At 42.7% G+C, this 24104-nt stretch overlaps 1 protein-coding gene across 3 annotated transcripts in view; it reads right to left on the reverse strand.

The window, feature by feature from the left end:
- The window catches only part of ACACA (acetyl-CoA carboxylase alpha), a 355968-nt gene that overhangs the window by 157698 nt on the left and 174166 nt on the right, over window positions 1-24104 (reverse strand). For 2 of the 3 annotated variants that reach the window (XM_085879257.1, XM_085879259.1), the window contains exons 28-29: window positions 23531-23649; window positions 11525-11548 (exon numbers count right to left, since the gene is read on the reverse strand). In XM_085879257.1, coding sequence (XP_085735383.1) covers window positions 11525-11548; window positions 23531-23649 — 143 coding nt within the window. The remainder of the gene's footprint in view (window positions 1-11524; window positions 11549-23530; window positions 23650-24104) is intronic. The other variant, XM_085879260.1, reaches the window with a different exon arrangement.

The following is a 24104-nucleotide window of genomic DNA, read 5'->3' on the forward strand; positions in this document are numbered from 1 at the left end:
AAAAAAAAGAAATGTGTTAAACAGCTGGTCTTGGAGAATCACTGGATTTCCAGAAGTGAAACAACATAAGAATTAGATGTCGGGGTTGAAGTGTGGATAAAAAAAAATCATTCATCATCACAAAAAATTCAATCAAGTCAGTGAAAGTTAGGTGTAGCATCGGACCTTGACACCACCAGACCTGAAAGGACCTGGATATTGGAAGCAGGATACTATATTTTGTGAGGGCCAGTTACCTCCACCACCAGCCTGGTGTTGGCATAGTGGTTAGGGTAGCGGCTTGGGATCGAAAAGGTCCCGAGTTCAAGCCCCGTTGGCCGCTTGAATTAATACACACCAGGAGGTTGACTCAGCCTGTCATCCTTCCGAGGTCGGCGAAGTGAGTACCAGTGTACTGGGCCCGGTGAATGCCCCGGTTAGAATAGGTGTACCATATCCCTGTGTCGTAAGAGGCGACCAGGGTTGCGTCAGGAAGGGCATCCGGCGTAAAACGTGCCAAATCACTATGCGGATCATACGGATGATCCGCTGTGGCGACCCCTAACGGGAGCAGCCGAAAGAAGAAGAAGAGTTACCTCCACCTCCAAAGGTGAAGAGAGGTTGCGTTTCCACCACTGTCTGTCTGTGAACAGGATATCTCAAAAGCTATGGACGAATTATGACAAAACTAAGTGCTGAGTTGGGTTGGTGACAACAAAAAGTTCCCCACGTAAGACGTCAGAAGCACATGGTATGGAAGCCAAATTGGATTTACCCTAAAACCTTCAAAATCTTCTCCAGAACGGCTAGACAGACCGAGGGGATACTTCAAACACATGTTCCCCAAGCCTTAGGTCTACCAGGGTGTTCATGAATAATTGACAGGTCACATGGTTTGGCAGCCACATTGGTTTGAAGGAAAATATTTTTTAAAATTCTCTCTCCTGAACAGTTGTATCAATCGAAGTGAAACTTCAGAATTACGCATGATCTGACAGCCAGAATTTGTTTTTGTTTTTTTTAAGGCTCACTTGGCTATGCCTGGATGGGTTTGAGGGTAGAGGAGTCGCAGTTGAAACTCCAAGTCCCATCCAGGTGTCCCTGATGACTTCGTCTTTACTTTTTACTTGTTCGGGTTCCTTCTGACGACGACAATGCAGCACCTATTTTATTTGGTCTTCCATTTGATTTTAAATTAATTTTTTTAATTACAAATTTGCAGCCAGAAGAGTTGGCTCGCACCAAGTCCTTCTAAAGACTGTGTGGGGTAAGTATTCTATGACGAACATCTAGTTTCTGTCTGCATCAGCGGCCAATTTGAAAAATATATTTATGACTGTTTCCCACAGAGTTATGAGACCTTTGTCTACTCTCAGTTGATAAAACCTTTCATTACTCTCAGCAGAGATTAGTTATCTGAAGTTCGAAATCAAGTCCAGGATACAAGTCCAGACTTGTCACCTTTTGATTTTCACTTCTTTGTGGACAAAAACAAAAACGTGTGCATGTACGGCCATTACATTTATGAATGCGTGACGAAGATGCTAAAGCACATGTGCAGAAATGGCTGTCTACCCATCCCAAAATATTTCTACACAGATCGCATCAAGGTACCAAACTATTGATGGGACAAGGTTTACCTTGAGAGAAATATGTGAAGTTTCATCAACTGTAATTTTGGATTTTCTCAAATAAAAAGTCAACATCAACCTTGAACTACCCGAATAATTATTTATGGCTGTTGTTGATAGCAGTTCATTGATCTGAGTGATCAATAATTAATCAAAAGGCATGAAATGAAAGTAATATTTTGTACTTTGATTTTTCCAAACCACAATTAGTCTGAAACAGTTTAACCAAGCAGTGCAAAGAATGTGAGATGCAGATATGCAGACAGCACAGAAAGACAACAGACTGAATGGGCACTCAGCACGAGAGATAAATTCATAATCAGTGCAATGTCCATTATTATCACAATGTTGAGAAAAAAATGCCTTTTCACTTATTCCACTTCCACTGTTAATCAGCTTGTCCAGAAGATACAGCACACACACACAATGATGCCTCACACTGCCTGCAAGATGACACACCAGGATGACAGCATTTTTTAAGACTTTAAGGCAGGATGACACATCATTATATATATATATATATATATATATATATATATATATATATATATATATATATATATATACATATATATATATACACATACATACATACATATACATTCTCAGCCACTGTCTGTCCGTCAGTCTGTCCATCCGTCCGTCCATTCAGGGCGGAGCTTCGAAATCAAATCGCCGCCATTTTGTTACCTCCGTATGGGTCTCATACTTCATAGGCCTCTTCTGTACATTTGAAGACTGAACAACGCGTCGTCTATCAATAAACAAAGGTAGCTTTTGAGAAAATCAAGCTACATTTTGATGATCACAGAGGAAACTAGAAGGGCACTCAGTCGAGCGCATACCTCTGCATAAGTTTTGTGTCCCACCGATAGGCTGGATCTGAATTCAGACTCAAACTAAAATTTTATCGGCTTGTTCTTGTCACCGAACCAACTCATCCACCAAGTTTTGTCCGAATCCATCCATAACTTTTTTGAGATATCGTGCTACATGTCATTTTAGCCCTATCATTTAAAGGTGAAAAATCACTTACAAAACTATCGGATCTGGATCTTACCCAAAATCTAACAATTTCATCCTTTGTCAAATACTCAAGCTCTCCACAAAATTGTCCAAATCTGTCCACAGCTTTTTTTTAGACATTTTATTCACAAACAAACAAACAAACAAACAGACAGAGACAGGGGTGAAAACATAACCACCATCCACCTTCGGTGGCGGAAGTAATGAGGTAATGCATGTTTCATTATGGAACAGTCGAGGAAGTGGTCTACTATACACCGCCCAGAAAAAGGTTTGTACAATCAAGAGTACTGCTGAGTTTCTCCACATTTAATACCTGAACAACACGTCTATCATGAACGAAAGGTACGCAGAGTAAAGAAAATAGTCATGATTAATATCCGAATTCTTAAATAAACAAGTAATAAAAAAAACTTCTTTTTTTGAAAAATGAAAACAATATACAGGGATGTTTCTCCAAAAAGTATGTAAACAAGGTAGGGATGGTCACAAGAAATGATCATGTGAAACCATCCCTACATCGCTCTTTCAATAATGGTTGTCCCTCCACAAGAAACAAAGTGTGTGTGTGTGTGTGTGTGTGTGTGTGTGTGTGTGTGTGTGTGTGTGTGTGTGTGTGTGTGTGTGTGTGTGTGTGTGTGTGTGTGTGTGTGTGTGTGTGTGTGTGTGTGTGTGTGTGTGTGTGTGTAATATATAATGATCCATGCAAGAATACCCTTTCCCTTTTATGAGTGGGAGGAGGGGAGGACAGAGAGTTGGGGTTCGGTGGGATGAAGGAGGAGGGGGGGGAGAGCAAAGATGGGACAGACTTGGTACGGGAAAGTTGAGATTTTGGCAAAGGGGAGAGAGTGGGGACTTTCAGGGGGGGGTTGAGGATTTGTGGTGGGGGTAATGTGGGGGGCTTTATTTATATATTTTTGAGGGTCGAAAACGCTTCCCAACACTCAATGATGAACTTCCGAAAGTTTGACAAATATACATTTGGCCTTCTCAGAAAAATGGACACACACACACACACACACACACACCATAGTGCAGATTATTATCCTACTCCTTTTGAAAAAAGAGAAGGGTGGATATTGTAATCGGCTCCATCTGTCCGTCTGACCCCCGGGTTCATGTTCCAAGGGGTTGGGACTTAAAGGTCCCCTGACATGCAAAAGTACTGAAATTTCATTTATATATGTCCTATAGGAGTTTTCATCGTGATTTCAGATCTGACAATATTTTTTTTCACAATACTCATTCTGTAAAATGTAAAATTTAAAAAACAAACCTCTTCGGGAACGCCCCTAAAAATTCTCCTGTAACCCACATGACGTCAACTACAGGATTACGAAGGATGCACTAAATTACTCGGGTGGGTGGTCTACGTGATTCTATCGGCTTCCTGTGTGTTTCCACATTCGATTGGTCGACTCAATCGCTTTAGTGGGGTAAATTGGTGAAATGATCTTGCAAAAGTGGGTACCAACATGCCATTTGGCACAAAGGGAGTTTTTTATATATAGATTAATATTTGAACGGGACCCAAACTGGCCGAATTCAGATTTGGGTGTAATTAAGCAAAATCCAAGTTGGCCGCCAAACGCTAATTAATCAGTATAAAAAAAACAACCATTTCCATCAAATTATGTTAGATATAACTTGCATATGCTTTAATATCACCATATTTCATACATGATTCAAAGAAATTGAGTTTACATCTAAAAAAAGATATTTAAATAATTAATAATGGTATTTTAATTAGTTTAATTCCCATCATTTTTGATTAAACAACATTTAAATTGAAGTATTTACAGATGTTAAATCTTTTACTCGGTCTACCTCTTGTCTGTGTTTATATACCCCAGAGAGGCGTCATAGAAGGTAGCTAGACAATGTAAATATTGCAAATTATTAATTTCAAGGGCTCATATGTAGCTTATTGACACACAGAGGCAGAAGAAATTCTGTCCAGCAATGCTATGTTCCTTCAATCCTGAGAGCACTGTGCATCACAAGCACACAGATTTGTACATGGGAGGGAAGCTTTAATACACTTGCATCTCCCACTGCATCGTTTTTGCCAGTTACAGTGAAGGAGCTCTTGACAATGAACAGAGGCTTCGGACAGATTTGTCCAGTGGGGTACCATTCCTTGGTCAGTCTTCTTCCAGCCCCACGACATGCATCCGGTACCTCTGGCATCCTCATCAGACACTGCCCCCAAATGTGTCCTGCTTGCAAAGCTGCCCTTTTGCAGCGTTCTTCTAATGCTGCTTTTGTGGGAGGGATATTTTCGATTTGCCGACTTCTCTTGGTGAAAAGCATTTGTCGGCATTGATTGATGTCAGTACATGAACTTGTCCTGTCATACAAGAGGACTGTGTACCTCTCCAGATGTGCCATTTGACTCTGTTATTTCAGAAGGATTCATGGAGAGACTGACAAATGTGTCAGTGATTTCAGGGAATGCCTTCCACACCTTCCAGGCAGATTTCTTGCCATGCCCTGCAAATGCTGAAACTGTATCACAGCCAGTATAGGCATGCCAGTAAGGCAGAGCTGAACATGTCTGTGGTCCCAAACTTCTGGCATACTGATGGATAGGGATGTAGCATTTATTTCTGCCCACTCCAAATGCTATCCATAATTCTTCAACACTAATTTGATGATAGGCCAAGATGGCTATGATAACAACATCAGAATCGACAGTCCTTATGAGTATTTTGCGGTGTCCTTCACGAACAGCATGTTTGGCATGCAGAAGTAAACGCGAGACTGCTTCCTCATGTCCACAAGGAGACAACTACTCTGCCTCAAACATACCAGATGATGACTTCACGGTGTCCAAATGTGTCACCACAACTGTTTTGGTTTCATCTTGGTCCTTCATCAAATCCTCTGCAAGAAGTTTGAATAATTCCTCTTTGTTATCGTCCACTTTGAGGAAGTTGGTCCAATTCTTAGGAATTCTTGTTGAGGGGGTCACCTTGACCTTTTTACCAATTCTCCATCTCTCTCTCTCTCTCTCTCTCTCTCTCTCTCTCTCTCTCTCTCTCTCTCTCTCTCTCTCTCTGCAAGATTCCTTTAAGCTGTTTGGGAAGTATTGGTCAAATACCACATCTATTCTTGATGCCTTCCTGGAATTGCTCATAATTGCTGGTTTAAAGACATCTTTGCTGTATAGTGAAAAATCAACTGCCTTTCCAGGTGCTGCCATGTGAACAACAGCTGGTCCATCAATGAGTACAGCTGTATAATCTGGCTCAGCATACTCTGGAGATCCACATTCTTTTAGGCACTCCATGATTTCTGATTTAGTCCCTTTCCTTCATTTTCCAAATTCTGAAAGGGATGGGGGGTATGAATGGTTCTCATGGCTAAAGAAATCTTCCAGGTCCCCTTCCCGAATATGTCATGCAATGAATAAGTGAGAAAATAAATGACAATCCTGAGTCAAAGCTGATACTTTCTGCTTTGCATTTCCTGTTGAGCGAGAATTTGGTTGATGGAAAAGATGGAGCTTGTTCTTGCGAATGACATCATGGATAGACACTTTTCTCTTTTCAAGTCTCTCTTGGACATATGTTTGGTACTGGTCACTTTTTTCCGTCAAGCAATAAATTAAATGGTTTTCACATATATATAACATTAGTTTCACAAATTTCCATTGACATACTCGGGTATTTCCAGCCTGGTGTTGGCGCAGTGGTTGGACAGTGGCATGGGATCCAAAAGGTCCTGAGTTCAAGCCCCGTTGGGCCATTGAATTAATACACCAGGGGGTTGACTCAGCATGTCATCCTTCCGAGGTGGGCAAAACAAGTACTAGTGGACTGGGCCAGTGTATACCCCGGTTAAAATAGGTGTACCATATCCCTGTGTCGTAAGAGGCGACCAGGGTTGCGTCAGGAAGGGCATTCGGCGTAAAACATGTGCCAAATCACTATGCGGATCATACAGATGATCCGCTGTGGCGACCCCTAATGGGAGCAGCCGAAAGAAGAAGAAGAGATACTCGGGTACTTCCATCAATTGTCGCCATTTCCATCTCGGTTACGCACTGCCACCTACCGGACCGCCGTCATTGGCTGTCTTGAGGCACGTGGGGGGGGGGGGAACACCGGAGACGTGGTAGACACCGGGGACATTTCAAACTCGGTACAATTGTATACAGTGCACGCGCTGTAAAAATGCTATATATCGGAACCTATGATTTATTGCCTTTCTACAATACTAAAATTATACATTGAATAGCTATAAAAGTAAATCAAGCCAAAATCTTACCTTATTTTTTTCTTTACAAGTCCTCTCTGAGAGCACCATGAGGTTTCTGAGCCAGTGGGATTTCCCCGGGAATTCCCGGGATTCCCAGGGGCATCCCTCGGGAATCCCCTTCCAGGAGGCTCCCAATAATGCTATTGTTTTAGTAACTTCTTCTAACTTTAGAAGTTAATTATTACCTTCGCAAACTTCGTTTGACGAAGGTATTGTATTGACCCCTGTGTATTTATTTATTGGTAAATATGTGTGCGGACAACATTGCACAAAAACTGCTGCACCGATTTGCATGAAATTTTCAGAGATGATGTGCAGTTACTCAAAGACGCCAGGCGAAGCTTTTGGGAGCAATCGGATTAAAGGTCAAGGTCACGGTCACGAAAAGGTCAGAATCGTTTGTTCGTCATAACGCGGTCAATTTTTATCCGAACGAGATAAAACCAACACCAAAATGTTCATTACTCAATTCTACTTTCTAGGCTATGCCACATGAAAGTGTGGCGTAATTACCCTAGGTAGCGGTTGGGGGTCAAAGGTCAAGGGGGTCACCAAAAATGGTATTAACAATGTTTTGGATCACTTTATACAAAAACTTTACAGCGGATTAGCTTGAAATTGTGTGGGAAGGTTTGTTGTCATGAAAAGACAAATCGAGTAGATTTTTGGAGCGATCGGATCAAAGGTCAAGGTCAAGGTCACAAAAAGGTCAAACATTTTTATTTTCGCGATAACACAGTCAATTTTATTCCAATTTACATCAAACTAATGCCAAAATGATCAGCATTCAATGCCCTATCCTCAAATATAACATATTATGTGGTGTTGTTGTAACCCGAGTTGGCGGTTGGAGGTCAAAGGTCAAGGGGGTCACCACAAAGCATTTTTCATTGGGCAGCGTCGTGGACAACATTATGCAAAAACCACTTAGCAGATTGTCATGAAATTTTGTGGACTTGTTTGACATCATGAGAGGACAAATCGATTCGATTTTGGGAGCGATCGGATTAAAGGTCAAGGTCATAAAAAGGTCAAAATCGTTTTTTTGCGATTAAAGTGTCAATTTTGTTCCGATTTACATCAAATTAAGTCCAAAATGTTCAGTATTCAAATCCCGATCCACTGATATAGCGTATGGTATAGTGTTTGCAACCCGAGTTAGTCTGTGGAAGTCAAAGGTCAAGGGGGTCACCAAAATGGAGTTTTTGATTGGGAAGCGTTGTGGACAACATTACACAAAAACCACTTCGCAGATTGTCATGAAATTTTGTGGATGTGTTTGGCATCACGAGAGGACAAATCGATTAGATTTTGAGAGCGATCGGATCAAAGGTTAAGGTCAAGGTCACAAAAAGGTTAAAATCGTTTTTTCGCGATTAAATTGTCAATTTTCTTTTGATTTACAGCAAATTAACTCCAAAATGTTCAAAATTAAATTCCCCATCCTCTAATATGACACATGGTATAGTACTTTTGTCACCCAAGGCAGTGGTTGGGGGTCAAAGGTCAAGGGGGTCACACAAATTCACATTTATATCGGAAAGCGTTGTGGACAACTTAACGCAAAAAACAAAACGCAGAGAGGCTTTAATTGTTTTGGATTTGTTTGGCATCATGAAAGGAAAAATCCATTAGATTTTGGGAGCGATTGAATCAAAGGTCAAGGTCACAAAAAGGTCAACATCGTTTTTTCATGATGAAAACGGTTAATATGTTTCTAGTTACTAAGTAAAATACAACAAATTTTCATTAAGGAGACTTGGTATAGTTTGATATTCATATAGCTTCGCTCATGGTTTAGTAAAAGGAGTTTTACTTTCTTGTTTAATTAGACGCCAATTAAAATGACGTTTTTGTCCTCGCTCGGATTTGAAAACATGATCTACTTGATCTTGGTCGTGTCTGCGTGGTCAGTGACATTCGACCGAATCCGACCCTACATGCTACAGAGTTCGGCACTCGGGACAACGAATCACCTAAAATTGTCATAATCATAATAGTTTTAATAACAAAATCCTTTCACAAAATCCGGATCATGGACTTTAAAATTGCGAAATTCCCGAGCAGATTTAGTGGAATTTTAGTTCCTCATTTCACTCTCATGCCATGTTCAAACTAGTGGCTGCGGCGAAGGTATGCGCTCGACGAGTGCCCGTTCTAGTCTTAGCTTATTTTTCTGTTGTTGAGCTCGTACAATTCAAGTATAAAATAGAAAAACACATGTTTAAGGTAACTTTTTCAGAAATCAATGGTTTTGATAGAGTATAATGAGAAAAAAAACAAAAATTCGTTACTTTTTTTCCTTTTTCATATTTTATCTTCATATTTTCATATGAAAATTCAGATTTTATTCATATTTATATTTCACAATTCATATTTTATGATTTGTTTTGTATTATTTAACTGTTTTGATTAATATTATTTGTAAATATAATTGATATTGAAATTTTTTACACTGTCACTTTATGTATATATAGTGATTGGCAGACATCTTTGATCATGACCTAATTACAGCCAATCAAGGGCCTTGCCAGCTTGGGTCTCGTTAAAAAATTAAAGTAGACATACCTATAGTACTTTGTGCCAAATGGCATGTTGGTATCCGCTTTTGCAAGATCGATCCCATATTTGTCACCAATTTACCCCACTACTTCGTTCATTTCTACATTAAAAAAATCGAACATTTGGTTTTGAATAATGGATTACACGGACTTTCATTTGTTTGGTAATGACAGTGAGTGTGAGAGAAATGAAGGATTTTGGTCTGAATCAGATGGAGAATTGTCGGATAACATAGTCGTGGGAGGTGAAGTTCAGGCAGCTGGAAATGAAATACCGCCTTACCAGTTTGAACCCGAAGCAGGACAAGCAGAGGAAACTGGCGATGAAATTCCCAGCGTTCATTATGATCGGGACAACATCGAAGGAAGACTCAGAAATAACAAGTGGTAAGACTAAATCCTATTCGTAATTCAAAAATGTAAATTCAACTTGCATACTGCTCGATATCGGAAATATTTTAGTGAGGTGACATGACCAATGCAGCGCAGCGGACATGTTTCTCCGCGGCGAATGAATCACAAGCAAGGCCAGCGCATGTCATCGGCTGTATCTCTCCGCGCATAAAACGAAGCAATCACGCTGTCCGGATACGATGAAAACTTGTGTGCAGAACACACCTTGTGACACAATTGTCTCGAATAGTCCGATAAATCTGACGTTCTGTTGCATTTTTATTTATTTTATTCCTACTGTCATCATGTAGCGCCAGTAGAAAACAATAAGCCTGGTGTTGGCTTAGTGGTTAAGGTGGCGGCTTGGGATCCTAGGGTCCTGAGTTCAAGCCTCGTTGGCCGCTGAATTAAAATACACCAGGAGGTTGACTCAGCCTGTCATCCTTCCAAGGTCGGCAAAGTGAGCACCAGTTTACTGGTAAGGGGGACACTGCATCAGCGGCATAGCCGCGTCCCAACGAATGATGCAACCAGGAGAGAGAGAGAGAGAGAGAGAGAGAGAGAGAGAGAGAGAGAGAGAGAGAGAGAGAGAGAGAGAGAGAGAGAGAGAGAGAGAGAGAGAAACAATGAAGAAAATGAAGAAAAGAGAATAATAAAAGAAAGCCACAGCACATCAGATTTATCGGCTGAGTCGGACGGACGAAGGATTTATCGGACTAGTCGGTCGGACGAAGGATTTATCGACCGAGTCGGACGGACGACGGATTTATCGGCCTAGTCGGACGGACGACAGATTTATCGGCCGAGTCGGACGGACGACGGATTTATCGGTCGATTCGGACGGACGACGGATTTATCGGCCGAGTCGGACGGACGACGGATTTATCGGCCGAGTCGGACGGACGACAAATTTATCGGACTAGTCTAGAGTCTAGACTCTAGAGATCTCGAGTCAATCCACTCTATGCGAGTTTCTGTATATGACATCAACGCTGCGATTCGGTGAAGTCAACTTTTTTTTAGGGGCGGGGCATAGCAAGTTGTGAATAGCTCCAGAAATGATCGAAATATTGCTCTAATTATCCTATTTTTGATTAAAAAAAAACATGGGTGATTTATTCAACAGGAAGGTCAAGTTAATGTATAAATAACCAGAAAGTTTTGCATGTCAGGGGACCTTTAAGGTCACAGAGGTCAAAACGGGAAAAATGTTTTACTCAAAATTTCCGATTGGGCCATTCCTGGTGGAACCTTTTGCTATCTTTGAACTTTGCCTTCGGTGGGAAGCATTGGGATTTGCGATGGCATGCCATTGACTTGACTCTCATTATTATTATTGCTATTATCATGATTGGAAATGAAATTTCGATGCGCTGGCAAAAACACAGCTAAAACATGAACAATCTTTCAATACACCATGGATATGAACTTCTCTACGAGCAGCAATGCAAGTCCCTGCTGCATCCAGGATTCCATCTTGCTCCTGACAGGCTTGGTTAAAGGACTGACGAGTCATCCAGGCTGCACCTTGACAGGTGCCAAATGCATCCACTAAGTGCGATTACAGATCGTTAGTATGTCATGTATGGGAAGCGTGAGTGGGTTAAGCAGAAAGAAAGAAAGAAAAAAAAAACAATGACAAGGCAGGAAAGAACAGAACAACAGAATTACCTGTTCAATGTAGGAATGCTTCCTCTGCAATTGATTGACACAAAATTGTGAACATGCATTAGTACTTATTAGACATTCGAGATCTGCATCACAAAGCAGTGTTATTCATCCATCAATTGCAAAAATTAATGAAAATGTTGACATCAATCTCAGTGACTGAATTCCAATGTGATGCTTTATGATCATCCTGGACAGCACCCTCCTTCCAAGTCACCAACAAAGCATGTCAAACACCTCGTAAGGACATCCACAAAGATTATATCCCCCCACAACCCCCATCCTCCTCACCCTCCACCACCCCCATACTCCCAACCTCAAAAATATAGTTTCTGCCAACATACCACCTACCATTTCACAATAAACCCTCCACTAAAACACCACTCCCAACCCCCGCAAATGCCCTCCTTCCAACATTTTCTCCCCAAACAACTACATCCCCACTAAAGCCTCCAGTACATCATCCCCAATTCCCCCTTTACCCCCCAATACGATAGCCTCCTTTCAATTAATTCATCCTCAAGAAACTCTCTCCCTCTATCTCTGCAGTACCCCCTACTTAATGCCCTTTTTCATCAAAATGTACCATTTTTGCCAAAGCCCTTCTCTCCCAAAAACATTCCCTTGAATAACACCATGTAGTGAGTGCTCTGTGATTAAAGGTACAAAATTCATCATCAGATAATGAGAGAGGGGCAGGCGACCAACACGTCTGTTTGTGTTAGCAACACGGAAGCTAACCTTTGGCCTGGTTTTAATGGATTAGAATAAATCATTATAGGAATTTAGTAAGATTGATTGTGGGTGCTGAGACGCCATTTGTTAATCTCCAAGCACAAGCACAAGCACAAGCGGGCATGCTGCAACAGATTGGGAATCTCAAAGAGGTACGTCGGTAATTGTATTCCCAATCATGCGCCCTTGATTTCCCCATAACAAAGAGCATAATAACAGTTGGAACAATATTATAAGTGTATCTGACAGAAATTATGTAAAAAAAAAATAATAATAATAATAATCCTCAGCAGCGACCACAATGTGGCATTTTCGCACAGCACTTAAAATAATTAAAATTGTATCCTGCAATATTTGACAAAAGTGGATAATTTATCAATGAAGCACAATGGTTAATTCATTCAAAAAAATATTAAAAAATGACATTTGCAAATAAATGAATACTGTAGTTCTGAACCAATGCTTGCCATAAATCCAGGAGCTACCGTTTCCTGGACAGTCCTTCAGCACGTAGCATTATCAAAGCATCGGCGAGATGAGGTCACGTACTGCCATTCGAGTCATCTCGCCTCGGTTCGATTCCCAACCCAACCATGAGCTGTCATCTTGGTGCCTTTGTCGGCAGGTCAATGCATCAATGAGTGGGCAATCCGTCACAGGAGAATTATTTTTGTTGTTTGCCCTCCCTGACAGAATTTGCTGGTGGACGTTAAATATTTCAACGGTAGCTTATGAAGGAAAACAGTAGGCCCTTTTACTCCAGGACCATGGCCAAATTGTTCATCGTTGCCCTGATCTCTGGGGAAAAGGAGGTGGGGGTTGAACCCCAAGAGGTACTGCATTAGCAGCACAATCGCACATCCAGGAATGATGCAACCGAAAGATAAATTCCATCTAAGTATTTATTAGACAGGTAATTCAAGGAACCACAGAGAGGCAGATAGAATGTTAGCTCCCAAGCTGTCAGATACAAACCTTCTTCTGCACAAGATTCATATGCCGCACAAGCATCGGTGTCGATGAGTTGGGTGGGGGGGCATGTCCGCCCCTCCCCACTTTTTTGACTAGTGGGGATAACATATCGATTGTCCCCCCCAGCCCCCCACCCCTTCCCACCTTTTTGCTTGAATATTAAACATAAAATGTGTTGCTCTGTACAATCCACACAGACCTGGATGTGGGATGTTCCCCCAAAATGCATCGACTAATTATGTATAAATCAAGAGTGTCGGTACTTTAACATGAAACTCAATGTTGATAAATGCCACTTGATGACCCTCATTCGTTACAGAAACCCACCCAAACGAGCTGACACGGTTGGTTCGCAAACTCTTAGAAATCACGGACCATTACAAATATCTGGGCATGTCAATTTCCAAGGATCTTACTTGGAAGCTCCATGTTAACACAGTTGTCTCAAAAGCAACCTGAACGACTGGGTTTATCAGAACACTTGTTAATTGTAAATATGCTCAGACGCTCGTTAAGCTTAACCGTGCTGTTGTTCGACCCATCTTTGAGTACCTTGACCCCGTTTGGTGCCCAAGTCCTCTCTCTCTCCCAGCGAAGTTTTGCGATTATCAGTCTCACCATGATAATTATCATCACAAAATATCAACAGACAAACAGAAAGGCGAACAGACAGACAGGGGTGAAAACATAACCTCCGTCTACCTTCGGTGGCGGAGGTAAAAAATACAACAGTAGTGCAAATGACAATGTCATGTACAATGTTTTGTACCATTATTGTTGCTGTTTTTGAGCTGCTTTTGAAAACCAAAGTTGCAACATCACATTTGACAAAATCACAGAAGAAAAAAAAAAATGGACCATTTATTATATGCGAGGCAATGGTGGCACAGAGCATGGGAAAGCCAAAGGTCTGACGACACCCTCCAAGCAAAAAATCCCAGGGGTCTCTACACGGACGCACATGAATCATCGGGCAATAATTAAAAGAGCCCGCCTGGCCCATCCACGCGCTAATGGACAAGGCTCCGTCGAGGGATGTCACGTGTGGATCTGTCTGAAGGGGCCTTGGTCGGTGGAAACTCATGAGCTCGCCGTGGTGCTCAATGTAATGTGTAAAGCTTCCATGTGACAGATTGGATACACTTGGTTACCATATTGGAAGGTAAAGACAGCGAGACGCACAAAAATGAAAAAAAAAAAAACAAAAGGGAGAAAAGAGCAATGCACGAAAAGATGTGAGAAACCCGACGTCTCATCACAGATGGTCCCTGGGATTTAAAATCGGTATCAGCAACACAAACAACCTGGTCGTTTAGACCAATTCGGTCATATGTGCCAAAAGATTTCAGGAATTCACAGTGAAATGGTGGAAAAACTAAATTGTTTCAGCAGCAAATCTTTTCCAATAATGTTTGACAAATTCAGTACTATTAGTATTTCTTTATTATTATTCAGTTAAGGGTATTTTGAGTGATGCTGCCTTTTCCGAGATAGCATTTGAATGCCCATTCCCAGTTTACCTGAAGGCATTAAGTGCCACCTACAATTTGTGGACTTTCGGTGCCGGCAACATTCAAACCTCTGCCATACCACCTTTTGCTGATAACTCCACCCTCTGCCGTATCATCTGTCATCCGTCAGATCAACAAGCAGCAGCCTCTTCACTCTCAGCAGATCTGGAAACGATCACAAACTGGTCCAACACGTAGAACATGTCTTTCAATCCTGACAAATCTCACTCTTTCGCGATGTCTCTCCAAAAGGACAGTTTGGAAAAAAACCCCCACCTACTTTCTTAACAATCCTCTTGAAGAAGTCCTTTCATTCAAACTTTTGGGCCTCACTCACTGCCATGATCTTTCCAGGGAAAGCCACATCTCCTAGCTGGCCTCTGTCTGGGCATCCGCTGTCGTGCAAAGTCCGTCCTTGGCATACCTGAGCTCCTGACCACATACAAAGCTTTAATCCGCAGCCTGATGGAGTACAGCTCTCCGCTCTGGGCTGGTGCTCCCACCTCTCACCTTTCTCGGCTTCACGCTGTGGAAACCAAGGCATTTAGGATCATTGGTATCTCCCACGATGAGGCTGAGTCTTTGAGTCTCTCACTCTCTCACCGCAGGCAGCTCGGTGGTCTTTCTGTCTTCTACCATCTCCTCTCCAGCCTCGCCTCCCCCCTCCCCCCCCCTGCTCTCTCTGCTATCTGCCCCACACATATTTCCGCAGGGCGCTCAAGGTCCGCCAGCAACCCCCTTCTGGTTAAACTACCAAAATAAAGAATCACTGCTCACCTTCACTCTTTCATTCCTCTTTTTTTCCCCGCCAATGGAATAAACTCCCACACACCCTTCAATCCCGCTCTTCCCTCCAGGTCTTCAAAATAACTGTTCACCACCATCTCTTATCTTCCCCAATCCAAAGCCACGATCTTTTCTACCCCTGTCAATAAACCCCAAACCCCCCCTCCTTCATATTCCCTGCTTTCCTTCCTGAAAGTCCCTGTAGTGTCCATCTTGTTTACCCCATGTACCCCACCCCATCCCTCTCTCTTCCACAGATCTCATGTGTCCATTCTCCACTGTTTTGTGCTTCCCGCTACCGAGCCTCTTGTCTCCTGCTCTCCTTGTTCTACGTTTTGTGTGTTAGCTCTTATACGAGCCTTGACATTGTATATGAAAAACCAAACAAAAAAAAACAACCCACACCAGACAGTACAGGCAGATCACCCCTCCATCTATCCATCCATTGGGACCATACTCTGTACAGAGCATCGGTGCTGCCGAAGCAGTCTACTGGGCTATTGGGCACAATCCTGGACGGGTCGCCACTCCGACACAGGATACTCGCATGGCTTGATCATCCCAGCAAGCAGGTACTCATTTTGCCAACCTCGGAAGAATGACAGGCTGATTGAACCCCACCTGGTATAAATTCAATGGCTGAGTGGGATTTGAACTCAGGACCCTAAGATCCCAAGCCCACCACCCGAACCATTAAGCCATCAGCCGTCATACCCCCTCCCTGCAGGTCATTCGTGAGCCAGCCAGGTTTTTACTGAAATCCCAAAATGACATGGCGACCCCACGAGACCAGCTCAGTTTACTACTACTACTACTACTACTACTACTACTACTACTACTACTACTACGACTACTATTAATTCATGTACTTAGCTGAGGGGCATAGTGACTTGAGAGTTGACCCTTTTGCACTCCATTCCCTTGGGACAGGGAGAAAGTGAGGTTAGGGAAGGAATTTGGCAATTTTTTTGGCCATCGTGCCGGTGATACCTCACCTACTCTTCAGGAAGGACACCGTGGATTCCTTAATGTCCATCAACTGATGCCGGCAGATGGGACGCCCGTTTAACGTCCATCCGAGGGATGGCACAAACATTGATGAATCACCACGCCTGTGAAATATCGTGATGATAAGTTTATAGCTGGGTTGAGATTCAAGCCCAGACTTGCCAGCATAGAAGGGAGTGTGCGTATCTCCAAACCAACCTCCGACCAACCCAGAAGCTTCAACCAAGGACCTTACCACTGCTACCTTCAGTTTAAATCATTCTACGAGTTCATATTCGCATTGCATGTGCAATCGATTCAATCCTCGGAAATTAGGCAACCTCAAATGTTTTACAAACCCAACACCAGGCCTATTTTGAACACCATCATGATATTACCTCCGTGTTCACCTAGTTTGCATTCGACATATCTGCTTATGGATGTATTGTACAGATTATAATTGCTTAATAACAGGCAGATATATAAATTGCCGAATGACATTTCAATTTGTGGACATGAAGAGATAAAGCTTCATCTCCGTTGCAAGAACAACATTGTCAAAGCATTATGCATAAGACATGTCTCCACTCCAACCCTGACCCCAACCCCAACTTCAGACTGCCTTTCTCCAGTGTTTGAAGTTATCAATAAACCAAAACGATGAAATGATGATTATTTGTAAATAAGAGCAGAGAAACAAAAAAGCAGAGAAAAAAAATAATAAGAAGAAGCATAATAAGACCATCTTAGTAAAGCTTAGGTCATTCATCAAAGTTTTCAAACCGTGTCTCAATGACTCATCCAAGTCGGAAATAAATGCAAGATAGGAAACACGTGATGACTTGGGACTTGCTCAGTTTAGTGGAGCCTTTAATTGATGGAGACACTCCCCACAAGGTTGGGTGGCAGTTTTTCTCAGGTGTTGCTAATCGATGACCGAGTACGGAATGCAGGCAGATAGTAACATTGTATGACCAAAGGAGCAAAGTGCAATGTCAGAACGCCATCCATTAATATGTATGCCAATATGGTGGATTCTTTGACCCCCATCCACATGTTCCCAAGATCACATGTCCTGTCCCTTCCCTCCACGCTCCTCCAACACAATTTCTTACACTCCTTTCTCTCTCCTACCATCCTCTCTTCATCTCCTTTTTTCAATGGTTGACTCAGGAATCTTAATTTAAACATTCGACATAACTTGCATTTGTAAATCTAAAGATCCATCATAGTTGAAGTGTTTTAAATAATTGCAATAAATGGATCAAACCTTCCTCCAGAGCACACCATTCTGCACAAGCGGCGCAAAACGAGTTCTGAATGAGTGTAAACAAAGTACGGTAGCATTGACAGAGCCACTTACCCCATTGTTTGGAAAGGAACAATGAGTAAAGATGTGGACATGAAGACTCATATCACCGAAACTTGATCCCAGCTTTGGGAGAAATCTAGAATAATCTTTCGGAGATATTTTGGCTATCCTCTTCAGAAGCATTATAACCACAAGTTTTGTTAATACTGTTATGGCCCGGGATTCGAGGTTCACCACGAGGGGAAGCTTCTGGTCCCGAGGCCACCAGCCGCAGATAACTCCGCTGCCCAGTGGGTTGTTAAGCAACCACAAATGCCGATTGGTACCGCCAATCCTAAGCAGGGTGTTACTACTTTGCGTAGTTACCTTACCTTTGGACGACAGTATCAAGGGGGGCTCGTGCCCTCAATGCATACTTGTCTTAATAGTACCTGATTGGATGCAGCCGAGCGCAGCTGCCAAGTACGCATCGGCTAACAGAGCAAATCATGTGGGGTAGAACTTCCTGGTTAACACTACGTATGGACTATGCTGGACTAATGGAGGAAAAAACGTGACGAACTGGCTGCATTCACAATAAGAGCATTTTATTTATAGCAGGGGCAAGAAAAGGTATGGGGCACAATAAGCAAGGGATTTAATACATGAAACTACTGTCATGTTCGGGGGGGGGGGGGGTTAAGACCAACCTGGACGAATAGCCAAACAGTTCCACCTTGGAGGCGAACAAGTGATCCTTGGCAATTATAGCGGATGCGGTACAGAAGGGCAGCAAAGCACATACCAGATGCAATCACCAGGACGGAGGACAAGGGCTTATACTTGAACCCACAATGAATAGACAGACACAAGCAATCTGTAATAAATTTAATCAATACTATAATGGAGCTAAGTGTTTACAAGCATTATTATCTCCTCCTAGACGAAGTATCAACAGTGCACGAGACTCAGCTATATTGTACTTAGTATACATGACTCTGGATCGCTATACTTTATAACTCGCTAACATGAGTGAATGAGCAAAAATTGGGGGATTAAGAAGTGAAGCCGAGGCCGCCGAGTATTAGCTATGCAGCTCGAGGTACATCACCGAACATGATTGGGCCAGTGCTATCACGTGCCTACCACAGAGCAGACCACCACCACCACTATGCCACCCTTCCATGGGACAGGTAATCTACTCATGCACGTAAATCAATTATTCATAATTATCCATCTATAATTCCAGCCTGGTGTTGGCTTAGTGGTTAGGGTGGCGGCTTGGGATCCCAGTGTCCTGAGTTCAAGCCCCGTTGGCTGCTGAATTAACACCAGGGGGTTGACTCAGCCTGTCATCCTTCCGAGGTCGGCGAAATGAGTGCCAGTGTACTGGTCCCGGTTAGAATAGGTGTACCATATCCCTGTGTGTCGTAAGAGGCGACCAGGGTTGGCGTCAGGAAGGGCATCCGGCCATAAAACATTGCCTCACAAAAAGCCAAACCCCTGCACAGCAGGGAAAAATGGCTGTAAAAACGGTCATTTTTTTATCCATCTATAATTCCAGAAATGTGTGTGTGTGTGTGTGTGTGTGTGTGTGTGTGTGTGTGTGTGTGTGTGTGTGTGTGTGTGTGTGTGTGTGTGTGTGTGTGTGTGTGTGTGACCGCTTGTTTCTCGACAACCACTGGTCCGTTCTAATTGAAACTTGCCAGGAATATTGCTGGGGACCTGAGTGTGTGCCTTTTCAAGGTTTGATATTAATCGGACAAGTGGTTCCCAAGTTATGGCCATTTATTTACCAAACCAATGACAGGACACGGTGCTATGACGTCACGATTGACGTCACATTTATTTCTTTATTTATTTTGCACGTATGGCCACGCACGTACGGGCACGCACATACGGGCACGTACTAGTGGAAATAAATCAAACATGATAACAAAATGTGAGGTAAATTACAGCCTAAAGTCGAGGCGTCCCTACACACAGTTACAAAAACAGACAAGGGGAAAAGAAAAACAAAAGAAAAATCCCACCTTTATTCTGGCACTTAACTTCATCCAGAGATGATCCTTTAGAGCTTGATGATCGAATTGTGTCGTCCTGCGTGGGAAACCGCACCGAAAATGGCGCTGAGCCGCTCTCTGGGCAGGAAGCGCACGTGAGGTATTCACGCGGCGGTATTCAACACCATAGCTCAGAAACCACCGTGCAGCTTCTTTTCATGAGCGAATATGCCAGCCAATCCTCTCTTGCACCAGGTCCGTTCACCACGATCGCCCTCCTTCCTCCTCAACCATATGACGAGACGATTTCTGAGGCCCTGTGATTAGGCCGCGAGGCACGCTCTTCTTCCCTCCTCAGAAACGTACACACTTCACGACTCGGCCGAATAGTAAATGCCTAGCGTTTTGCTCCAGCGCGCAAACAAATTCACCTCAGCACGAACACGAGAATCATGCAGCCTCCTTCGCCGTGTCGAGGGGAAGCCAGTGAATGAGATCCTTTTTGCCTGCAATTCGTACCTCGCACACTCTCTTCTCGTCCGTCCTCCTGACGTCATGCCCATCCTTCATCCACCCTGGGGGTGTGGCTTGCTAGTTGTCATTCCTGGAGGCAGGGTTTTTGCCTGCTTGGCACGTTAGGCTCGGTTGTTGTTGTTTTAAGCACACGATTCCTTTTTATCGCCGGTCTTGTAAATGTAAAAGCATCGGAAAAGGTCACAGGGGGCAATCACATAATAGGAGAAATTATCCTTAAACCCTACCAAATTAACACAGCACCGCCTCCCATGCGGTGACACGTAACAGCTTAAGCTGACAGTTTTCCCAACTTAATTTACATCGAGATGTCTTCTGCTCGTCCAGAGACCATGCTTTTCTATACAGTCCTATCTTTACGATGAAACTCCTCATCTACCCCACAAACATAACAATACGTACAGCAGAGGAAAGCAAGGATTGGCGATGCGCGGCAAAAGAAATGCACTTCTTGACAAACACAAGAGAGACCGTGCAGAGTTACCCCGATGCTAAAATTTTGACAATCTTAATTATGCTGACAAAACAGGTGCCCATCAGCATCATTCCCCAAGGAAATTAGAATAGTACAGAGAGAGAGAAACTTTGAGGTGGTTTCAACCTCTTGATTACCAGGCGAGGTCGACGGACCAATGCGAACGCAGTCGCTAAGGAGTGGAACGTCTAGACTCGATTATCTACTATGATGAGTCGGGCTCCCCCCCATCTCCTGCCAATCAGTAGGGAGGTGGTGAACGGCGGTGACGATGGTTGAGCGATGGCAGCAGTGGTGTGGTGTCGTGGTTGTAGTGCGGTGATTTGTCATGGAGGTGGTCAGTCGTTCGTTGTGGCTGTTAATAGCGAAGGTAAGCGAGTTTGGGTTGTGGTCTGATGGTTTGGTGATTTTCATAAAAGAATCTTAATGGTGCATGAAATGTTGTAATGTTGGGGTTTGAGTCTGGCGAAGTCTGAGGTGGAACGTCTGTCGGATAATGGCATGCGGTTTGAATAGGAAATGGCAAATGTATGCAAATGACCTGCCCCCGTTACTATGGTCCCTGGTGTGCATGCATGCATGAAGAAAGGTTATGCAGAGCAAAGAAAAATAATGTGAAGAATGAAAGATGGGTAAAGAATGGAAAGAAAAACACTACCTAAAGCCCATGCAATGCATATGTCCCAATAAACCCACTCCACATAAAGGAAGGGCGATCTAAAATGAATACGAATGAAATAACTGTCTCAGGACGGCTATTTGTTGTGTGTGATTGCCTCAGGAGAGTTCCAGTTTCGTAGAACCGCAACAATACCTTCAACCTCACAAGCCCTTTGCTGTCTTTTCAGCCCTCTTCAGTTAGCATCACATTAGCCTCTGCCCTTTCTTTTCACCATCGCTGCACAAGTACACAGTAAGTGCTTTGACAGATATTAAAATAGATTTCATTTTGCTGAGACAGCATGTTAACTGGAGTTAGAACACACCTGTAAAAAGCATCTTTCCACCTAACACTAATAAATCATTTTATTAGCCTCGTCGGTTCCCAAAAGAACATGAGAGGGCATTGTAATCAGCGTGTGTGTGTGTGTGTGTGTGTGTGTGTGTGTGTGTGCGTGTGTGTGCGTGTGTGTGCGTGTGTGTGTGTGTGTGTGTGTGTGTGTGTGTGTGTGTGTGTGCGTGTGTGTGCGTGTGTGTGCGTGTGTGTGTGTGTGTGTGTGTGTGTGTGTGTGTGTGTTTGTGTGTGTGTGTGTGTGTGTGTCAATGAGTCTGCAAGCAAACCAGCTTTAAAAATAGCAATCCCAGTGGCCTACTGTAATATTGTGCTCCCAATCGAGCAGAAGCATAGTTTGACGAAGTACGATGTAACCGTAGCATTTCTACATCTAATTTAACCATTTCAATGTGGATCAAGGTATCCATGCCGGTTCCTGAGTGTGGCTTTGCCTGCACCGCCCGGGGTTTTAGGAATGCTGCACCGACGACATCCTCGACGAGCATGTTAACCAACCTTGGACACGGTTTGACAAAGTTGTGAAATTTAACCAAAGATTTCATGCCTAATTGATCATAAGTTGATTTTATAGCTTGATTGTGTATCATGTCCCAGTTAGAGATGACATACTGTCATCTAAATCGATACCATACATTAAAAGGTGCTTCAAATTACATAACCCACACCCAGCTTTGCACAGCAAAGACGTAGCATTACGAAATTTGTATTTAAAATAAAATGCAAAATCACAAAAATGTATTCTTAATCCAATCTGAATTTATAATTTCAAAGATATCGAAAGGAGTCACCAAAAAATATATATATATTTGAGAGCCACCAGCCATATTAATTGTCCATTCATTTCCCTCTGACCCACACCCGATTCCAAAGCATTCGGTATGTGAGTGAGTGAGTGAGTGAGTGAGTGAGTCCACACTGGTTCTCAGATGTACTGAAATCTATACACACAGTACCGTGGTGATGCTCTGCATAGTGAAATGCTCTGTTTTGTTTATTGAGGCTGATTTGCTCATAGAATGAGTACTAACCGTTGATTGACTGCAAGTCAATTGATATCAATAACAAACCACTTCATAAAGAATAGCTTCAAGTGATACAATGATTCAACAGCCATCTATTTATTACATAAGCAAATGTGTCAGATCTTTCCACCTCCCCGACCCCAACCCCAAATGCTACATCGATGCCCATTTCCTCTCTTGCCTTTACTCCTATCCCCTCCCAAAACTTCCCCTCTCCCACGACTGCCTCATACCCTCCTTTTTATTCCCTCACTTCACATTTTGTCAAAACAATCCTTAACACAATGAACAGAAGGCCTCCTTATCCCAAATTAATTTTTATTTCATTAAAAAAAATTTTGTATGCTAGGGTACTGTGAAAAAATTTTTTTGAAAATAGTACTTAAGTAGTACAAATGTACAAAAGAAAATTTCGCAAAAAAAAAAATCACACCTATGTTGATCACTGATACAGCAGAAGAGGATCTTTGATAGAAAAAGAAAACCGAAGAAGCATAATGATGACTGAACAAGTGAAAAAAAATTTAAAAACAATTAATGTGCCTCACTCGTGCTTGCACTACTGATGGGAAAGTTCTTCCTTCATCAACCATTAACTCCATAAAATAAACAACAGATGCCAAGCACAAAAACCATGCAGGTGTTAACTGCCCCCAGAGTGGAAAACCCTCAGTGCACCTGTTTGGGTGAGACGATGGCAGCATGAACTGGAACTCCACAACACACGTCCCGTCATGCAGTTGCTGATGCTGCAAGCTGTTCAACTCGTACGCAATGTACGCCCGTCGCACGTATACCTATAGCAATGAGTGCGAGAAGCATCAAGCCACTCACGACGAGACAAACACAATGAAGCAACCATCTTTTTGCTGTATACAACGACATATAAGCTCATGGGAAAAGCAGAATGAGGGGAGGAGGACAAAAGCCTGCAAACACAAGTCAGTGGGTGTCGGAGGGTTAACAGGGATCTTTGGCAAAGTTTTTTTTAATTATTATGAAACAAACTCGAGAAAAAGATTGCTTTTGGGTTTTCTCATAAAACTCATTAAATTTTCAAGGCCTGTGATAATTTCAAATTAATGCGTCTGACCGAAGTGACAATCACCCTGTAATTTTCTTCAGGATCACAAAAAATGAAAACATGAATAGGTTTTAGCAGCAATGATGTAAATGGCAGCATTTTATGAATAAGTATTGTTGTTTAAAAAAAAATGCTTCTTGAAATGATAGTGCATGTGCCAGCCTCACT

This window comes from Eptatretus burgeri, chromosome 4, assembly GCF_056783735.1.
Source record: "Eptatretus burgeri isolate ZD-2024b chromosome 4, Ebu_testis_v1, whole genome shotgun sequence".
NCBI lineage: Eukaryota > Metazoa > Chordata > Myxini > Myxiniformes > Myxinidae > Eptatretus > Eptatretus burgeri.